Source organism: Nannospalax galili, unplaced genomic scaffold (assembly GCF_000622305.1).
Source record: "Nannospalax galili isolate Female #2095 unplaced genomic scaffold, S.galili_v1.0 scaffold24, whole genome shotgun sequence".
Classification (NCBI taxonomy): Eukaryota; Metazoa; Chordata; class Mammalia; order Rodentia; family Spalacidae; genus Nannospalax; species Nannospalax galili.
Window position 1 is genome coordinate 1,199,128 of NW_008352654.1, and position 21,027 is coordinate 1,220,154.

The 21,027-nt window shown below is 45.9% G+C and overlaps 1 protein-coding gene across 13 annotated transcripts in view; it reads left to right on the forward strand.

The window, feature by feature from the left end:
- Nucleotides 1–21,027, forward strand: part of Ltbp2 (latent transforming growth factor beta binding protein 2) — a 103,369-nt gene that overhangs the window by 32,095 nt on the left and 50,247 nt on the right. For all 13 annotated transcript variants that reach the window (XR_003846535.1, XM_029554389.1, XM_029554390.1 and 10 more), the window contains exons 4-8: nucleotides 14,789–14,979; nucleotides 15,984–16,154; nucleotides 16,571–16,777; nucleotides 17,506–17,789; nucleotides 18,383–18,485. Coding sequence is in view for 12 of the 13 variants with exons in the window: in XM_029554389.1 (XP_029410249.1) it covers nucleotides 14,789–14,979; nucleotides 15,984–16,154; nucleotides 16,571–16,777; nucleotides 17,506–17,789; nucleotides 18,383–18,485 (956 nt within the window). In the remaining variant the exon portion in view is untranslated. The remainder of the gene's footprint in view (nucleotides 1–14,788; nucleotides 14,980–15,983; nucleotides 16,155–16,570; nucleotides 16,778–17,505; nucleotides 17,790–18,382; nucleotides 18,486–21,027) is intronic.

Genomic DNA, 21,027 nt, shown 5'->3' on the forward strand with positions numbered 1-21,027 from the left:
TAATTCGCCTGTCAATTCGCTTGCACGTACCATAAAGGGAGGCGTGGGGGCGCGGCGGGGGTGGTCCCCTGCAATTAACTCCCACAGCGTCTTCCTCCATGAAATAGTACAAAAGATAACCAAGAGTAAATGACCTCTTATGTGAATCCTGAACTCCCTATTCATCCCTCTGCTATGTAGTCTGTGTGTTACCTGGATAGATTTTTTTTCAAGTCAGTTGAAGGATAGGAATAAACTTTGAGTCAGACACTGACAGATATTTTGTTCAGGTCTGACTGCCTGCTTGCCTGCCATCCTTCATTCCCTTCATCCTTTCCTCTCTCCTACACTTCCTTCTTTCCTTATAGGCACAAGGAGTACTAGAGGGCTTGGACTCATGCCTTGCCTCTAAGAGCTCCAGTTCAATGATCTGGCAGCACAAGCAGCCACAGTAGCCCAGCTGGTGGGAAGCCTTTCGTGAGTGCTCTAAAAGACAGGGAGGGAGAATCCCTGGGCAGCATGGGCAACAGGGGGAGCTAAGAGGACATTTTCCATGACTTCCTGTGAGACCATTTTAAAAAGTATTTTATTATTTTTATTTTATGTGTATGAGTATAGTGCCTGCATGTAGGTGGGTGCACCCATGTTGTGCAATGCCTGCAGAGGTCAGATGAAGGCATCGGATCCCCTGGAACTGGAGTTGCAGGCAGTTATTAGCCATCATGTGGGTGCTGGGAATTAAATCCGGGTCCTTTGCAAGAGCAGCCAATACTGTTAACTGCTGAGACATCTCTCCGGTCCCTATGAGAGAGTTTTTAACCTTACCAGCTCCTGGGGAAAAAAGCAACAACACTTCTTCAAGGATGAGGCCCAGACTCAGCTTTTTTCTTTGAGACAGGTTCTCCCTGCAGCCCCAGCTGGCCTGGAACTCACTATGTAGACCAGGCTGGCCTTGAACTCACAGAGATCTGCCTGCCTCTGCCTCCCTAGTGCTGGGATTAAAGGCGTACACCACCACACCCAGCCAGTTTTTTTAAGCCATCCAGTCTATAGCATTTTTGTCTCCAGCCCAAGCTAACCAAGACAGCTGGACTTCAAGTCCTGGTCATCCCTAGTCTGGACCTGTCCATACACGAATACACATAAAAAATAAAAAATTAAAATAAAAAAAATTATCATTTTTATTTTAGATGTATGAGTGTATTGCTTGCATGTATGTAAGTGCACCTGTGTTGTGCAATGCCCGAGGAGGCCAGAAGACAGTGTTGAATCCCCTGGAACTGGAGTTACAGAGGGTTGTTAGCCACCATGTAGGTGCTGGAAATTGAACTCAGGTCTTCTGCAAGAGCAGCCAGTACGCTTAACTGCTGAGCCATCTCTCCAGCCCTGACTCAGCTTTTTTTGGGGGGGCGGGTACTTTTTGAGACAGGGTCCCCTGTAGCCCCAGCTGATTGGAACTTGTTATGTAGACCAGGTTGGCCTTGAGCTCACAGAGATCTGCCTGTCTCTGCTTCCCAAGGCTACCACACCTGGCCTCAGACTCAGATTTTTATAGCTTAGATCCAAAGTATAGTCTTTAAGCAGCATTACATTGTCAAGGTTTAGAATTCCAGTTCTGGAATCAAAATATCCACAGAATAGCTGTATTTGTTCCCTATCTCTGTCAGTTATTAGCTGTGTGATAAGTTGCCTATCTTCTCATGCTGCATCTATAAAATGGGCATAAGATCTATTTCTTAATTTTAATATTGATTAAATGAATTAACATATGGAAAGTGCTCAGCACAGCCTGGCAGCTAATAAGCTCTAGCTAGCCATTTGCTTGACTCCTACTATTTCCCTTTAACCAGACAGGTCTCATTCCCCACTGAGCATCTCTACCTGCACAGTTCTGCATCTGCCCCTTTGTGCTCACTGTTCTCTTTACCCTTCCTACCCCTTCCTCCAGCTCACATTCCACAATTCAGAAAGCTATCTCCAGCTCCAGGATCATACCTGCTTAGGAGGCCTGAGGCATCTGGAGTAGACAGCTTACATGGCTGTTTACATGAGTTTCCTGACCCCTGTGGCTCCCTGCTTATACTCTCTTGGGTTGTTCTGAAAGGCTCACATATAGGACCTTGACCTTGGTCTACTGTGTATGGGTGTTTGTGCTGTTCATTGTACCAAAAGTGCTAGTCATGGGATAAACAGGACTAAAATCTAGCCCTAAAATGGTGTTCTGGTACCATGCTACATCACCATTAAAGAAATGGGGCAACTTTTGTTACAGTGATAGGTTTACTAGGTCTGCCCTGTCTCCTGCCTCCTCATCTGGATTAAAAGCTCTTAGTGGGCAAGGTGCCCTTTCCATAGTGCCTGATGGGACTATACACCTTTCAAGGGCCTCATAATTATACATTAGCCAGGTTGAATGTTGAATTCATGAAATCTAGCTAACAAATCTTCCAAATGGCACTGACCCTGGCTGTGGAATGAGGCCTGTCCGGGGCTGGAGAGACAGCTCCAGTGAAGAGGGAAGGCTAGGGGAACCATGGAGAAGTTTGAAGTTCAATGTGATGATTATTTGAGGGTAATAGCTCAGTGCTCAGTACCATGGTAATTCCATATAGGATAGAACAGACCCTTCACTTCTGGGGGTCTGTATCCCTGATCCAACTTCAGGGTGGCTCTACTGGGTCCAGAAGGGGACAGAACGCTCTCTGAGGGCCTCTTCTTTCTGGTTGAGGGACAGGTCTTATTGCCCTAGGAGTTTGTCACTTGGGCAAGTGTAGAAGTGAGGGACCCTTCCTGGGTATAGGTCATCCCTTGGACTACCTTCTCCTCCTACCTCTGCCTCTAAGACACCCCAGATATGAGCCTAGTTCCCAGGCAGCAGAGGAAAGTGAAGGTTGTTAGCATGCTGAGGACTTGGTGGCCGAGTAGCCTACAAGGTAAACCGCTTAGTGAAAAAAACCTCTGCAGTTGGCAGAGGTGTGAAGGATGTGGAGAACAGAGGAGAGGAATGTGGCTCTTAGGTATCTCTGGACCCCTTGGAAACTGAGGTAACACTTGCTTCAGGGCTGCCCTTGAGGTAGGGATGCAGTCTCAGCCAAGGGCTGGGTGTCTCTTTCCCTAACATTCCCCAGGACATGCAGAACTGGTACCTCCCTTTGCCACTTACAACCTACCTGGAAACAGGGATGCTGTATTCTCCTCCAGCTGGCTTGCAGGCAGAGCAGGAGAGGATCTGGCCAGGAGAGATTTCCCCAGCAGTCCACCCCACTATCCCATGCTGGTAGGGGCCTCCCCTAGGGTCTGTGTGCCAGAGCTCCAGTCCTCTCAGACCTGGGTGGGGCCATGGAAAGAACTAGAGGCTCAACTTCAGAGCAGGGAGTGTGACTCACAGGCAGCCAAGCAAAGCTGAGTGGGGCCTTCAGCTGCCCATTGAGGCTGAAGGCATGGGTGGGTGGGCACACAGTGCAACAGCAGGAGCTATCTTAAGATACCTGGGGAGGGTGGGCTCTCAGCCTTTCAGGATGGGCAACAGGGCATGTTAGTACCAGTGTAGATGATGCAAAAAGTGCTGGTTTCCACCCAGGCACTGCCCACTGAACAATTGCCCCTGTGTGCCTACCGTGTATGTCTCTGGGGGTATGGCAACCCAGGGCCATCTGTCTCTGGTATGGGTATGAGGCCTGCCTAGACAGCCAGGGGGTGGAGGGGCAGTGCCCAGATCCTCTGGAAGCCTGAGCCACTGGGGAGGCTCCAGGGCATGCTCCCCTGCTGTGACCTGGGCCCACAGTCACAGGAAGGGGCAGCCACAGGCCCTTGTGCAAGAAATAGGAGAATCTGGAACCATCTCCTCTCTGTTGCTTTCTCCTTGACGCCTTCTCTCCCAGCCACCTGCACAGCCTCTTCCCTGACTTGCCTCTAAGCCTCCATGTTCTCCAGCCCCTTGGCCTCTCCTTCATTCTTACATTTTTCTAAGTGTTTAGGTATCAGAGCACCTGGACGTCCTAAGGAATATTATGAGCCATCAATATAGTTAATCAATATAGTTATAACTGCGTTGAGAATTAGCTGGAAACAATTTTATTATCAGAAACTATGATGACTGTCTATGAGGAAAAAAAAGAAAGAAAAAAACCCCACCTGTCTATAGGTATCCATATACACAGGCCTGTAAAAAGAACAAACTGTTGAGTGAAGTGTGATGAGCTGTTGCCACAGTTTTCCATTCATGTTAGCTTATTGCTGTTCATTTGTTTAATCATGGACTTGCAGACAAATGGCATCAGGCGCCAAAGGTTGGAGGATTTATGGGAACACAGCTTTAAACTGAGACAAAGCTGTTCATTAACAGGCTTTCCCCCTCAAGTCAGGAGGTGTTAGCAGAGTTGTGCCTGAGCCCAGCAGGCACCCCTGTCCTGCCTTCTCCCCCTGTGTGAGATCAGCCCTCCCCCTTAACTCTGCAGCCACTACCTCCTCACCTAGGACACCTGCCCACCTCTCTGGTACTCTCCTGAGTCCAGCCTCTTGGGTTTCTGCCTTGAGATCTAGCTTGAGATACTAAACACTCATCATGTTGTAAATGGAAGCCTTCATCCATTTCTCTCAGGTAGAAATCTTGGCTCCTGCTCTGTAATCCCAGCATTTGATAGGTGGAGACAGGAGGCTCAGAAGTTCAAGGTCACCCTCTACTCTATGGCAAGTTCAAGGCTAGCCTGGGATCCATGAGACTCTGTATCAAAAAAATAAAATAGCATGGGGCTGGAGAGATGGCTCAGCAGTTAACAGAGGACCTGGATTCAATTCCCAGCATCCACATGGCAGCTAACAACTGTCTCTAACTCTAGTTCCAAGGGATCTGATGCCCTCTTCTGGCTCCCACAGGCATTGTACACATGTGGTGTGCAGACATACGTGCAAACAAAACACTCATACACATAAAATAAAAAATAAATTTAAATGAAAAATAAAATAAAATTTTATTTTATGTGTGCATTGCCTGCATGTATGAAGTGTACCCATGTCCTGCCTGCAATGCCTGCAGAGGACAGAAGAGGAGTCAGATCCCCTGGAACTGGAGTTACAGATGGTTGTTAGTCACCATGTGGGTGTTGGGAATTGAACCCAGGTCCTCTATTAACTGCTGAGCCATCTCTCTAGTCCCCCAAATAAATAAATATTTTTTAAAAAATTAAAAAAATAAAAATAAAACAGCAGCAAAAAACATCTGGCTTCCCTGGACACAACATCCTCCCACATCCATTTGTCCAAGGCATTGTAGGGAATTTTCTGTATCTTTGATTCTTAAATCCAGCATATGACAGGCAGACGTAAGTGCTTCTTAAAAAGATTTGTTATTTATTTGTGTGTATATGTGTATGTTTACCAGTGCCTGAGGAGGCCAAAAGAGGGTGTAGGATCCCCTGGAGCTGGAGTTGCAGGCTGTTGTGAGCCATCCAACATGGGTTCTGGGAACGGAAGGTGGTCCTCTGGAAGAGCAGCAAATCCTTTGAACTACTGAGCCATCTCTCCAGCCCCCAAAGTGCTTCTTGAATGCATAAAGGGGGTTATATTAGGCCCCCAAGAATATGAACCCAAACCTGTTCTTTATCCCTTGAGGCCTCCATGTCCTCATATGGTGATAATTGACAAAGGAGAGTGGATTTAGGATGAGGTAAACCTGATTTAGTAACCTGGCTTCTGTGTGTAGGAGTTCTATAGCCTTCAGCAAGGTACAGAACCTCCACACATGGTGTTTTTCCAGTTATCAAATGGGGATCATGTATATCCTCCTCAGGTTATGGAGAGGCTTACATGAGAGACTGCATGTGATATACATTATTGGCACGGTGCCCCCACACAGAGCAAGTGTGCACTGAATTTTCCTTCCAGTTGAACCCGGTTTCCACTCTCTTCTCCCTGCCCTCCCACATAACACTACTATTAATTGCCCAGGGTTTCCTTCCAAGGTTGTTTTATGAATATGCAAATAAACGCAACATGTTTACACATTTTCTGTATTTTTACAAAAAGTTTATATGCCCTCTTGCACCAGGAGTCAGCAAGCTTTTTCCATTAACGGCCTCATGGTAAATATTTTCAGCTTCCTATGACATTTGGATTCTGCAGCTACTCAACTGGGCTGTCGAAGAGCAAAACCAGTCACAGACAGTGAGTGGCTGTGTTCCAGTGAAATCTTATTTATGGAAACTTACATTTGAATTTTATATCATTTTCTCATGTCAAGAAATATTCTTTTAACTGGTTTTCCAACCATTTAAAAAAGTAAAGACCAAGTGAGGTATGATGGTGCACACCTTTAATCCCAACACTCAGGAGGCAGAAACAGACAAATCTCTGTGAGTTGGAGGCCAGCCTTGTTTACATAGCAAGTTCCAGGCCAGCCAGGGCTGTATACTGAGACCTTGTCTGGAAAAAAAAGTAAAGAAAGAGCATTGTTAGGTCACAGCCTGTATAAAAACAGTCAGGGGGTGGGATTTGGGCTGTTATTTCTTCACATTTCAATGTCTTGGAGAGTGCTGTTTACTGATGGGAAAGTGTTGCTTATGTTTCCAGGACACCTGGCTCCATTCTATGAACAGCTCTAGTTTGCTTAGCCAATCCCTCACTGAAGGGCACTTCAGTTGTTTCTATTCTGTACAATTCTGCTAATTCAAAATAGTGCTTCTCTGAAAAGTTTTATTCATGCAACATTTTGGACAAGTATAAGTGTTTTAGGTCAAGTCCTCTAAAGGTGGGATTTGGGGGTGTGTGTGTGGGAACACTCTGGAGAGAGAGAAACAGAATGGTAGTAAAGAGATCCAAATTAGAATAGAATCTTCTAGAAATCAAGCTTTGGGCCGATTTAGAATGCAGTGTCCAAAGTTAACCCTAAGTTGAGAGAAGGGGACTGTGGCCTCCCATTGGGGGCAGTTGTCAGCTGTGTGGTCATGGTGGTGCGAGGAACCGCTCAGGTAATTCCCATTGGCCAAGAGTGGGACTCAGAAATCACAAGTGTAAGCCATTGGCCATCACCTTTGCAGCTACTGGGGAAGCATCAGCTCTCAAAGGTGGCCTGGACAGGACAGGGGAAGCACTCACCAGAGCAGGTTTATCAACAGACTAGTCTCAGAGGTGGACCAACAGGGTCAAAGTGTTCATACACTGTGCTGTGAGCAGACGTTGTCAAGTTGCCATCTAAGCTGGGTCTTCTTACACTCCTGTTGGCAGCATCTGAGAGTGCCTGTTTCTGCACAGTCTCAATAGCAAGTGGTCTCTAAACTTCCAGAGTTTTGCTAGTCTGACAGATTAAAACATGCAATCTCAGAGTAGTTTTCATTTGTATATGATTCCCTATATTTAAGAAACATTTGGACTTTTTTATTGTTTTTCCCTCTGTGAGCTGTGTATTCATCTCCTTTGGGGGATTGATTTTTTTTTTTTTCAGAGCGGCTGGCCCATCTTCTCTGTAGGAATGCTTTAGATGCTGTGGAGATGCCTCTTTTGTCTATGATATGATTGCACATATTTTCCCCGTTCGCTCATTTGTCTTTTCACTTTGTTTAAGGTAGTTGGGCCAAGAAGAGGTTTTTGATCACAGAGTTGTTTGATGGAGTAAGCAATATATGGAGTTAGCATGATGCCTGCCACCTGGGAGGCACTAACTGGCTGTTCCCTTCCCTTCCCTTCCCTTCCCTTCCCTTCCCTTCCCTCCCCGATTGCACATATTTTCCCCGTTCGCTCATTTGTCTTTTCACTTTGTTTAAGGTAGTTGGGCCAAGAAGAGGTTTTTGATCACAGAGTTGTTTGATGGAGTAAGCAATATATGGAGTTAGCATGATGCCTGCCACCTGGGAGGCACTAACTGGCTGTTCCCTTCCCTTCCCTTCCCTTCCCTTCCCTTCCCTTCCCTCCCCTCCCCTCCCCTCCTTTCTGCCACACCCTACCTCGGAGACTAAAGGCATGAGCCACTGTGCCCAGCTCCATGCATTTCTTACACTATTATCTAATCTGGACAGTCTTCTCATTTTGAGCCCCCCCCCATATTCTTTTTAGTTAACATACAAAATGGCAGGTTTCACTGTGACATTTTCATGCATATATATCATGATATTTTGTTCTTATTCCCGCCCCGCCCCACTCCCCCTACCCGCCACTGCCTTTCCTTACTGTTGCTGGGCTCCTTCCCTGTCAAATAGTCTCTCCTGTTTTCATGTCAAATATCCATTTCCTGCTTTTGTTTTCCCCTTCCTCCCTTCTTCTGGTCTTTCTACAATTCCTGATGTTCAGATCTTGAATCCCACTCATCCATCCCTTTGGCACTAGTTCAAATGTCACTCCTCTGATCCCAAGGCTTTCTATGAGATATGTTATGGAAATCAGGCAGTCAAGAGACCAAATGTTTAATTGGAAGGTGGGAAAACTCACTTTATTTACACTAGCAGACCCAAAGGAGCTAACACTCTGAAGTTCTGGGTCTTGAGTTACAGAAATTCCCAAATTTTTGGAGCTCTCCCCACGTCACAGCTTAACTATTACAACATTGGTAGATTCAAATTACAGCCCGTGTGCCTGACTACCAGCACAGATGCTTAGTATTCCAAGGCCACTGAAGAGAAATTCCTTCTGCAGGTGTGTTTTTACAGAAACAGGTATTAAGGGCAGGAGTTCATACACTCCTTGCAACAAAATTTAGGCAGGATCATTGCAAACAGGTGTTCTGCTAGATAACTGTGGCATTTGTCTCTCAAGATAGCTCTGAGGTCTTTGGTGTCCTCCATTTTAGTAAGCATTCAGAAAACCACTATAAGGTAAGTACTATGTCCTAAAGTAATCAATCATTAACCGATAAAAATAATATCAGACACATAAAAGTAACATTAACTGCATGGGCATGTTTCTTTTCCTCTTTAGACATGACCTTTTTTGCATGTGAACCCTTTTGTCTCTGTCATCATCACAGTCTATCTTCGATATTCACCATACTTTTGCTGAGCCTCGGTTGCCTTATCTGTAAAATGGAGCTTCTGGAAAGAATAGGGATTTATTTTGATTACAAAATAGATGTTTATACTGCATGATTCATCATTTATTATGTAAAAATTCTCCCAAATACATATCATAACCATCCATACTAGTGACTTTTCTGTTGCTGTTACAAAATACCTGACAGAAACAACTTACAGGAGGAATCATTTGTTTTGGCTCAGTTTTAGAGGACTCATCCATGGTCACGTGGTACCATGTTTTTGGGCCTGTGGTTGAGCAGGGCATTGTGGTAATGGGGTCTTGTGATAAAGAGGTTTTATTTATTTATTTATTTAATTTATTTATTCTATGTGTATGAGTATTTTACCTGCATATATGTAAGTGCATCTGTACATGCAATACCTGTGGAGACCAGAAGAGGCTGTTGGATCCCCTGGAACTGGAGTTACAGACAGTTGTTAGCTGCGATGTGGGTGCTGAGGACTGAACCTGGATTCTCTACAAGAGCAGCCAGTTCTCTTAACCATTTACTACTCTCCACTGACTTTGTGTCCTGTATTGTGTTTTTAAAGGCCTATGGAGTCTAATTGTGTTCCCCAAATGCTCTTAGATGTGGGTCCATTCCCTGGAGCCTGATCAACCTACCTGGCATCATACTCTTAGAGAAAACTGATTCTCCCTCTCCCAGTAGCTATCAATTGCCAATAGTTTAGGAGAGCTTCTTTATGATGGATAGGAAACAAAGGAAAGAGGGTCAATAAAAGTGGCTTACTTTTTTCAACTAGGTCTCACTTCCTACTTTTCACCACCTTCCCAATATGCGGTCATATTAGAAATCCATGAAGGGATCAATCCATTGATTACGCCAGAGCACTCATGATCTAATAATCATCTCTGTTGATACCCTCATGGACACATCTAGAAGTTGTTGGGGTTTTTGTTTTGGTTTGGTTTTTTTGAAGCAGGGCCTCACTTTGTAGTCCTAGCTGGCCTAGAACTCACTATATAGACCAGACTGGCCTTGAACTCACAGAAATCTGCATGCCTCAGTCTCCTGAATACTGGGATTAAAGATGTATGCCACAATACCCAGCCTCCTAGGTGTTTTTAATCCAATTCAGTTGACAATTAACCATCATACTACCTAAATAAAAAGTTGGAACCTTTATGTGAGTCTCCCTATTTTGTTCAAAATTTTACCTATCCATGAAATCTTGAAGTCTAGAAATAGCTGTTTGGTCCATTGTGACAGCTTTGCCAGGACTTCCTTGAAACAACTCTAGAAGGAGCAAATTCCATCCCTGTGCCCAGTAAGTTTGGGAGCTGCCATCTTGGCTGAAATTGAAGCAGTTCTTCTAAGGCTTAGCAGAGGGCCTCCCCAGGGACTGTCAGGCCTTCTCTTAATGTCCCACATCCTGACCTCGATGGAGGGAGGCATGCAGCCAGTTCTTGACTTGTGATTTGCTAAAGGGCAACAAGCGCAAAGCTAGCAAGGTCAGATGACTAGGACAAACTCCACCCCAGCTCCCAGTCTCTATCTCAGCACAGTTGCCTGGGGTTTCTAAGAGATAATGGAAGGTCTAACTAGTTGGTGACTATCAACTGGAAGCCAGAGCTGAGCCAAGATCCCGAAGCCCTTCATGCTGTCTTAGCTCCCTGTCTGCCCACCTCTGAGGACTAACTAGGGCATATGAGGGGAATAGCAATCCTATGTTGGTGCTCTTGATGTAGGATGTAGACTAGAGGTTTCTTCCTTTACTTTGCTGTGAGCCTCTCAGTAGGCAGATCTTGATTTTTGTCATCTAACTCTCCCCATTGCAGCAGATGACAATGACTTGGGCTCAGAAGAGGTCTCTGGTTGTTAAATCTATGTTGAAAACAGATTAGACACTTGGCCCTTTATGTATAAGGATGCTTGGATAGCATAACAAATTTTTTGTAGTCTTTTTTTTTCCCTTGGAAAATGGAGAAGATGGAGAAGAATTTTAAGTGACTCAGTCACATTTTCTCATTTGACTTAAAGGAAGATATTTAGTTTAAAATGTAGCTAACCCTTTTTTGTCCCTTGTTCTTGAAATTTGGGCATTTTGACATACTTTCCATCTTTTATTTGCATTTACTTGTATTTGTAAAATAATTGCATTGTTTCTCATTTCTATTCTTAGTCTTTCAACAGCCCAGTGAGGTAGATATTGCTAATCCTGTTTTGCTGGTGCAAGCTTGAGGCTCGCGGGAGCTAAGCCTCTTGCTCAAGGCCACATTGGTGGGAAGAGGCCAATTAGTATCATCTGTCCAAAACACCATTCTCTCCCCTCTACACAGCCAAGTCCTCTCTATAACTAGGGAAGGCATGCTTTGGATACCCTTTTTCCTTTCTAAGAAGGAATTCAACTGGTATCAGCAACATGAAAACAAGCCATTAAGAAAGAGCTCTTTGAGTTTCCATCTTGGCTAGATTGGCAAGCTTTTTGTCAAGGCCAAGTTCAAAAAAAGTAGCAGGTGGTCTGAGAATAAAGGGAGGTAGTTCTTTCATTTCACCAGTTTTGTGGTGCTAGTACTAACCTGAGCCTGGCGCCAGCCTAGTATGCCAGGAGTCTTCTAGTGATGCACCAGCTTGCACACCTCTCTCAGGCAGTCCCTTGGAAGCCACTGGAAGGATTTTACTTTCTTGATCACTGGTTGTGCTTTCTCCTGGAAGGAGCAGGCCTGATGTTTGGGCTCTCAATCTTGGCCCGTTGTATCTCTTAGAACATCTGTTTGGCTAATGGAACCTCTCCTACTCCAACCCTCAAATTCAGGAAGCAGGGAGCGGATCTGCTGCAGGTGGTCCTGAAAGGAAGAACAGCATTAAAATTTTCAGGAGACTTGTGTCATGGGGGCTGGGAAGGACTGAAGGGGGTTGGAGCAGGTTCTTGGGTAGATGGGGTAATCAGGCTCTGACATTATCCAAATCTAGCTTCTGCCAGGAGAGTGCTCATGGCCTGGCCACGTAGGGCCAACAATTCTGGGGTAGGAGGGGATGAGGGTCCCAAAGCTTATTATACTTAGGAACAGAATCCAATAGGGAGGTAAAGGATGGGACCTTCTAAGTGCAGAATACCCCTGGGGCCTGGGCAGAAGCTTCTAAGGCTGAACATCCACTAGGGCTGGGCTGCCAATAAAGACAGACTTTGGAGTCAGACTGTCCTGGCTGGAATCCCAATGTGCTGATTTAGCTATTGTATAATGTTGGACGAGTCATTAGCCCCTTTCAGCTTCCATGTTCACATGTTCTCACACCCACCACAATCCAGATGCTGTTGTGTATACAGTGGTTTGCACTGTATTGTCATAATACCAGAGTGTTTACAATAGAGGCGGCCCAATAACAAACATGTAGATCTATTCAAATTTATGAGGTAAACAATCTAAATGGTTGTCAAAGGACAAGCGATAAATAGATTCATGAAAAATTTCAACCTCTGAAGTAATTTTAAGAAAGGAGAGGGTTAGAGAGATGGCTCCACAGTTAAGATCACACACTGCACTTGTAGAAGACCTGAGTTCAGTTCCCAATATCTATATCGGGTAGCTCACAACCACCTGTAACTCCAGCTCTATGGTATCCAACGCCTCTGGCCTCCACAGGCACCTACATTCATGCACACATACCTATACACAGCCACACACATATGAATATAACTAAAAATTAAAACATTTTTAAATAAAAAAATTTAAGAGATGGGAGAGCAAAGCAACATTGAAGTGCCATTTTATGCTTATTCAATTAATATAGTACAAAAATTAGCAGTATGGCCAGGAGTAACAGATAGTGCATGCCTGTAATCCCAGCTCCCAGAGAAAGAACTGTGATTATGAGGTTTCAGTATGATTTTGAGGCCAGCTGGCTACATAGCAAGACTTGTCTCAATAATGATGATGATGGGACTGGAGAGATGACTCAGCAGGTAAGAGCACTGGTTGTTCTTGCAGAGAACCCAGGTTGGACTCCCAGCACTCACATGGCAGCTAACAACTCTCCAATACATCAGTTTCAGGGGATCTGACACCCTCTTCTGTCCTCCTTGGGCATTGCACAACATACATGGAGGCAATACATACATATACATAAAATACAAATAATAAATAAAAATATTTTTAAATGTATCATATTATAAGCTACAGTAGTTGAGTTTGTTCTCCATATAACACGTTCATATACTTTATTAAGTTTTAAGCCTCTTTTAAATTAATTTTAAAATTTTATGTGTAGAGCATATTGCCTGAGTGTGTGTAAGTGCATACATGTCATATCATGCAATGCCCACAGAGGTCAGAAGTGGGTGTCAGATCCCCAGAAACTGGAGTTACAGATGGTTGTTAGAGAACCCAGGTTGGAATCCCAGCACCACATGGAAGCTAACAACTGTTCATAACTCCAGTTCTAGGGAGTTTGGTCCTCTGTGGGCATTGCATGACACGGGTGCACTTACCTACATGCAGGCAATACACATACACATAAAAATAATAAATAAAAAAATAACAATCTAAAAGTCAATAGGAGGATTTGTAAGTTGTAACTAATCTGCCTACTGACTGCCTTCGAGCAAGTGAAAACGATAAATCTGAAAAACATGAGATTGTATAATGTAGGATATAATGTTATGTGAATACATGAAAAAAATCAATTTAAATTGCATCTATAGATGATGGTAGTCATATAAAACCATATATGTGAACAAAGGTTAAAAGAAAATAGGCAAAAATATCCACTGTGTCAGGAGATGATATTGTGCAATGATGAATCCATTTTTCCCTTTGAATATGGTTTTTTTTTATTTTTTATTTTTTTGGTCTTTTTGAGACAGGGTCTCCTGCTGTCCTGGAACTCACTCTGTAGACTAGACTGGCCTTGAACTCACAGAGATCCTCCTGCCTCTGCCTCCCGAGTGCTGGGATTAAAGGTGTGTACCACCACGCCCAGCCCTTGGTTATAATTCACATAAACAGTTATGTTAAGATGTGACGGGGGCAGGTGTGATAAGACATACCTGTAACCCTAGCACTTGGAAGCTGAGACAGAAGGAGAATCTGAGGCCAGTCTATGTTACATTACAAGTTTGTGTCTCAAAAATAAAAATTTTAAATAGGACTGGGGATGTAGCTCAGTGATAGAGAGCTTGCCTAGCATGCACATGACCCTGGGATTGGTCCTCAGTACTAGGGGATAAAAATAGCAGGGTTCAGGGCTGGGGAGATGGCTTAGAAGTTAAGAGCACTTGCTGTTCTTCCAGAGGACCCAGGTGTGGCTCCCAGCACCCACATCGTAGTTCACAACCATCTGTAACTCCAGTTCTAGGGGATCTGATGCTCTCTTCTGGCCTCTGTGGGCACTGCATGCATTTGGTACACATACATACATGCAGGCACACACTCATACACATAAAACAATGTTTTAAAATATCAGGGTTCAGGTACAGGCCTTGGTTTCAGTGCTGTGATGGCTGATAAGTGGTTTCTCAGATTCCTGAGTGTCAAAACTACACAGGACAGTCTGATGCTTTCATGTTGTAGTCAAAGATCCTGAGATCTAGAGAGGCTGAATGACTTACATAACAGCTGAATGTCCTACACAAGGGTAAGTCCTCCCCCAGAGATAACTGACTGGCCTTAGTCATTTTGTCTTAGGCACCTCTACATTCAGGAATCAGCCACATATGGGGGGAGAGAAGACAGCCTAATGGAGAGAATTTTTTCAGTGCAAGGGCTAGGTTGTGAGGAGCCAGATGAGGGAGGGCAGAAAGACACTGCTGCTAGGATGCAAGCCCCCAGGCCATGGTCATCTCCACAGGACCCTGAGTGGCCTCAGCCAGACCCACCCACTGAAGCAGCACACGGGGCTATCAAGGACCGTCCGTCGTTATCCAGCCACTGCTGCCAATGGCCAGCTGACTTCCAATGCTCTGCCTGCAGGACCTGGACTTGAACTGAGAGATGGCACCCAGCAGGCAGCACATGTCAACCATCCCTCACCTCCCTGGGGTAAGAATGCCCTGCCTCAAGACCTAGAAGAAGCATCTAAATTTGACCAATTGTCATCCCACCTCTGCTTTGCCCCTCTGCTCTGGGAGGAATTGAGTTGTCACCTTATCTTTCACTTTTTCAGCCAAACAATAAGCAGTATTTGAGTACTTGCTTTGTGCCAAGTTCCAGGGGTGCCAAACTAACCCATGTGGGCTTGACTCCTATTGAGACACAAGGACCTTGACAGCTGTCTCTGCCATCTCCTGCTCTGGCATCCCTTCCTGCCTTTGCTTCCTTCATATCCAGCTTCAGTCCTCCATTCCCTGGCCCAGACACTTCCTCTTCATCTTTCCTACAAACTCCGATCCTGGACCAATGCTGCCAGCTGCTTCTGCAGCACTGGACCTCACTGCTAGGAACACCCAGTGTTTCTGGATCCACACCATGACACACATTGTCATTGCCTGCAAGCCCTCACTTCCTCCTTGATATCTTACTGGATTCCCCATGCCCTGCCAAATGAAGCGCCTGACCCGTGTTCTGGAAATCAGGTTCCCCAAACTTGACTCTAGCCATTTGTCAGGCCTTATCTTTCCCTGCTTTCCCTAGGAAACCCCCTCTTTGGCCAGCCTGAGCTGTGTGCCACTCCTTACCCTTGGACTCAATGCCCAGCTCTGCACTTTTTGGCTGTGTGATGTAGGGAGCCCTGGAGATCTCTGAGCCTCGGCCTAACTGTAAAATGAAATATTGGGTTAGATGTTTGAAAATTGCTGATGCAGGCATGGCGTTCTGAATGACTCAACCTTCAGCAAGACTCATCTGTGTGCACAAAGCATGAAATCAGTGGGCACATCTGGAAGCTTCTCAAAGGGGTGGTCCTGTTCTGACCTCAGATACCAATCTAGGAGGGGCTTAGTAGATGCCCTAGGATATACCCCTCATCCCAAGGGCCTTTTGTACTGGGCTCTGGAGGTCAGGGCTATGTCTTGGCCCTGTCTAGGACCCAACCCCTCTCTCTGCAGGACTGAATCTCACAGAGAAAATCAAGAAGATCAAGATCGTCTTTACTCCTACCATCTGCAAGCAGACCTGTGCCCATGGGCGCTGTGCCAACAGCTGTGAGCGGGGTGACACCACTACCCTGTACAGTCAGGGTGGCCATGGGCATGACCCAAAGTCCGGCTTCCGTATCTGTGAGTCCCTTTCCCACAGACGATTCTGGGGGGGATTGGGTGGCCACAAGAACAGGCCTAACTTGGCCTGGAGCCTTTTGTCCTGTGGCTCTATTAGTTGCCACAAATCACAATGGGGAGCAGAGTCTTCCCAACCCGGCTTCAGCCTGGCTGTGTGACTCCAGACAAGTCACATAACCTCTGAGTCCAAGTTGCTCCGATAGAGAAGAATCATACCATTGCCCTGTGTCCTAGGTTATTATGATTGGCTGGAGAGAGATGAGAGGCTTTTCAGAAAGGCCAGGACCACAAGGAAAGTTCTTGCATTTCACGGATTGCAACTCTCCCCAAACCCTCCAGATTTGGTGTCCCACTCCCCTGCTGCTTGTCACCCACTGGAGGTCTGCTGCCAATCACCTTGAATGTTGCTGTTATAGATTTCTGCCAGATCCCCTGCCTGAATGGTGGCCGTTGCATTGGGCGGGATGAATGCTGGTGTCCTGCCAACACTACAGGGAAGTTCTGCCATCTGCCTATCCCAAAGCCAGACAGGCAGCCTCCAGGGAGGGGCTCCCACCACAAAGTCCTGTTGGAAGGGCCCCTGAAGCAGTCCACCTTCATGTTGCCTCTCTCCAACCAGCTCGGTGAGTTCCAGAAGCTGGGGCAGCAGCCTGGGAAGAGCATCAGGTAGGGTAGATGCTGTCACTATTGCTGTGCTGGATGGGGACAGGGGGCATCATCAGTCCTAGCCTTGCTGTGGAGCCTCTCTCTTCTCTGCCACCCACAGGGCTTGTTTCTTTCTCTACACTTCTAGCTGAATCCCTCTGTGTGTCTATGCCATTACCCTGTGCTGGGAAAAGACAAAGAAGCTTATGGACCACTCCCGCTCCCCCACCCTCAGGCCTGGGCAGTAAAGGGAGGATGGGTAGGGATAGAATTCAGCATGTATTTTATTTCCCTGCCTTTTGTTAATAGATAACAAATCAAAGATACAAATACACAGCATTCTATAGGAGAGGGGTGGTGGGCCCCTGAACCCAGAGTGCCCATGAAGGCTGTGTGGTGGGGTGATCTTTAGTTAGCCCTTGAGAATGGGTTGCATGTGATTCAGTTGGCACTCAGGGCTGCACAGGGTCATGTGTGTGTATGTGGCGGTGGAACCAGGAAGAAGTCTCCAGCTTTACACTTAGTGCTTCTTCCTGTCCTCAGTGGGCATTGTTCTGGTTCCGCAAAATGAGCCAAAAAATGGAAGGGGACTTTAGGGGAGGCATACAGTCTGGAGTCTGCCTGACTCAGGGTGGTGGGCACTCTCAGAGGCTGGGAGTGAGGTGGGAGCCTGTTTCCCAGCTCTGACCTCAGTCCCTCTGCCCAGCCTCTGTGAACCCCTCCTTGGTAAAGGTCCACATTCACCACCCGCCCGAGGCCTCGGTGCAGGTGCACCAGGTGGCACGGGTGCGGGGTGAGGTGGACACTGTACTCAAGAACAGCGTGGAGACCAGAGCCCCTCCCCGGCTCCCTGCCGGCCCAGGCCACAGCCACTGGGACAGCAACAACATACCTGCTCAGGCTGGAGAACCCCCTCAGCCCCCACCCCCAGTGGTGCCCAGGCATCAGGCACCACTGGGCCGCTGTTATCTGAGCACCATTAATGGACAGGTGAGAACAAAGCTCTTGCCTCAGCCCTGGAGGCTTCTAGAACAGTGATTGCCTCCTACTGTGTCCTCCTCTCTCTCCTTGTTCTTGTGGAATATGTCTACAGGACTTGTACTTCCCAATGAGAAAACCCAAGGTATAAAAGTACCCAAGTGGGCTGAGAATGTAGGTTAGTTGGTGGAGTGCTTGCTTTGCAGGCATGAAGCCCTGGATTTGATCCCCAACACCACATAAACTGGATATGGTGGTACATACTTGTAATTTCAGCATTTGGGAGGTGGAGGCAGAAGGATCAAAAGTTTAAAGTGATCATAGAAAGTTCAAGACCAGCCTATGCTACATGGGATCCTGTCTCAAAAGAAAAAAAAGGGCCTGAGAGTGGAGAGTCTGGGCCCCCTCCCTGAACTGTGGATAATACTTGTCAGTGCCAGGCACTCAGAAGGTGACCAAGGAAGTCCCCTTTTAGAAGAGCTGTGACCAATACCCTCAGTCAAAGACAGCCTAGAGTTTCAGAAAATCCTGGGCTCTCTGTGAGCTGAGCCTAGGACTCTTATGTGGACAGCAGGTGTCACAGGTGTCCATGGTCTCTTTTCCAGTGTGCCAACCCCCTGCTGGAGCTAACTACCCAGGAAGACTGTTGTGGCAGTGTGGGAACCTTCTGGGGGATGACCTCATGTGTTCCATGCCCACTTAGACCAGGTGAGTACTGGTATCAAGATGGAAAGTTATAGGAAGTACTCATTCCCCTGGTGCCCACCTCTCACTACCACCAAGGGTTCCCAAGGCCAGGCAGGCAGAACTGGCTGGTAACCAAGCAGTCTTTCCAGATGTGCCTCAAGGAGCCTCCCCAACAGCTTGGACAGCTAAGCCACTCTTCCTGGCAGCTGGGCCTCTGCATAACCTGATAGTCTGTGAGAGGGTCCTCCATACTTCCACATATACCTGTGCCCCAGCCCCAGGAATCCAGAGTGTCTCCCTCTTTCCCCTGAGGGGTCTCAGGCCTCCTCCTTCCCTCCTGAGTATCTGTTCAGAATGCCCTTGGGGTGTGGGAACTCCAGTCCCTTGCCCCCTTTTGGGTGATTGGGTAAAGCCAACACACATTCATTCATTCATTCATTCAGCAAATAGTCTCTGGATGCCTCATATGTGTCAAGTCCTGAGGAGTCTGTGAGCAAAAAGCTATTGATGCAGCTCTCTGACATCTGGGAGGGGCGACTGGGTGCCTGATTATGGCTTCTGATTACTCAAGCCTATGTTCCCCTTCAGGCCTCATTCCTGGGCCTGGGCATGGATTTGGCATGTATTCTTCTTGCCTGTCAGCAGTCAGCTCGGTGAGCTGGTTTTGTGGGGGGCCTGGAGCAGTGCCCAAAGGTGGGAGGGGCGGGGCTGTTCCAAGCATCAGATTCAACAGTAGAGCTGTGACTACATGTTCCACATTCAAAATAAGTGCAGATGGTTTCACAGTGTGATGGTTCTTAGTGAAGCAGCAAAGGGTGGTATTCATCTCAAGGCTTGAGCATCCAGGGCATACCAAGAGCCAGTCTCCACTCTGTTTGCCTACCTCTCCCTGCCTTAGTCCAGTCTCCTGTGAAGTCTGACACTAAGAGGTAATAGTGCCAGCTTCCCAGGGCTGCTGTGGCTCTTACATGAGAGGGCACTACATGGTACATATTACCTGCCCCTATTATCTACAGTTCTGCAGATCCAACCAACCTCAGGTCAAAAATATGAGTGGCAGAGCTGGTGAGATGACTCAGCAGGTAAGGGCCTTGCAACTAAGTCTGACAACTTTTGAGTTCAATCACTGGAAACCTCATGGTAGAAGGAAAAAACAGACTCTCGCACATTGTCCTTTGATCGCCACATGCATGATGTGATACGCAAATACCCCCACACATACAAACACATGCATGTACACAAAATAAATTAAAATTTACTTGATTTTTTAAAATATTTTATTTATTATTTTTATGTGTATGCCTGTATTGCCTGCATGTAGGTAAGTGCACCCGTGTTGTGCAATGCCCGCGGAGGACAGAAGAGGCTGTCAGATCCCTTGGAACTGGAGTTATGGACAGTTGTTAGCTGCCATGTGGGTGCTGGGATTCAAACCCAGGACTTCTGCAAGAAAAGCCAGGGTTCTTAACTGCTGAGCCATCTCTCCAGCCCCTAAAATGTACTTTAAAATTTTTTTTAAATAGTTGAGTGTAGTGGTGCATGCCTTCAATCTCAGGCCTCCAGAGGCAGAGGCAGGCAGCCAGCCTAGTCTACAGGGAGATATCCTAACTAGGAAAAAAAACTTAAACATTCAACCGGTATGAAACAGACCATCTGAATACTTCTTAACACTTTATTTTATTTATTTATTTATTTGGTTTTTTTGAGACAGGGTCTCCCTGTAGCCCCAGCTCTCTTGGATTTCACTATGTAGACCAGGCTGGCCTAGAACTCACAGAGATCCACCTACCTCTGCCTCCCACATGCTCGGATTAAAGGCATATGCCTGGCTTATAACTAAAAAATATATTTTTAAATTAAAAAAAATTTGAGTGACAATCCACAATGTTCTAAAAAGTAGAACTTGAAATTGCTTCTCATGATGCTGAATCCATACACATGAAGTGCTTTGTGATCACATCCTGTTACAGCCCCTGCCATTCCACGGATGCTCTTTTTCCAGTACTGGTATCAGCTTTATTCACCTCACATCCCACTTGTTTACTATATAGTTGGGTCTGATCTGTACTGAATACACATAAAATCTTCCTGTCATATCCCCTAAATACTGTAAAATGCTAATTTCACATCATTTACACCACCTTAAATATTATAATCAATCTAGAAATGATTTAAAGTGCGTAAAAGGATATTCATAGGTTAGAGACTGTGCCATACATAAGAAACTTGAGCACCCACAGATTTTGATATCTGTGGGGTTCTGGAATCAGTCCCTCATGGATTCTGAGAGGTTTTTGTACATTTTTATTGTTGTTGTTATTATTATTATTATTAGAAATTATCCTCAAGGAAGGGAAAATGAACAAACTGACCTTGGGAAGAAACACATCAGTCTGGTCAGAGACTTGACTATAGGCCAGGGACGTTTTTATTATCTGACTACTTTTCTTGTTTTTTTTCCTCCACGTCAAGCCAATTCTTTTTTTTTTTTTTTAATTTCACTAATAATTACTATTTTAATGAGATAGGCCTTAACAAATATGCCAGAATGCATTCAATCTGG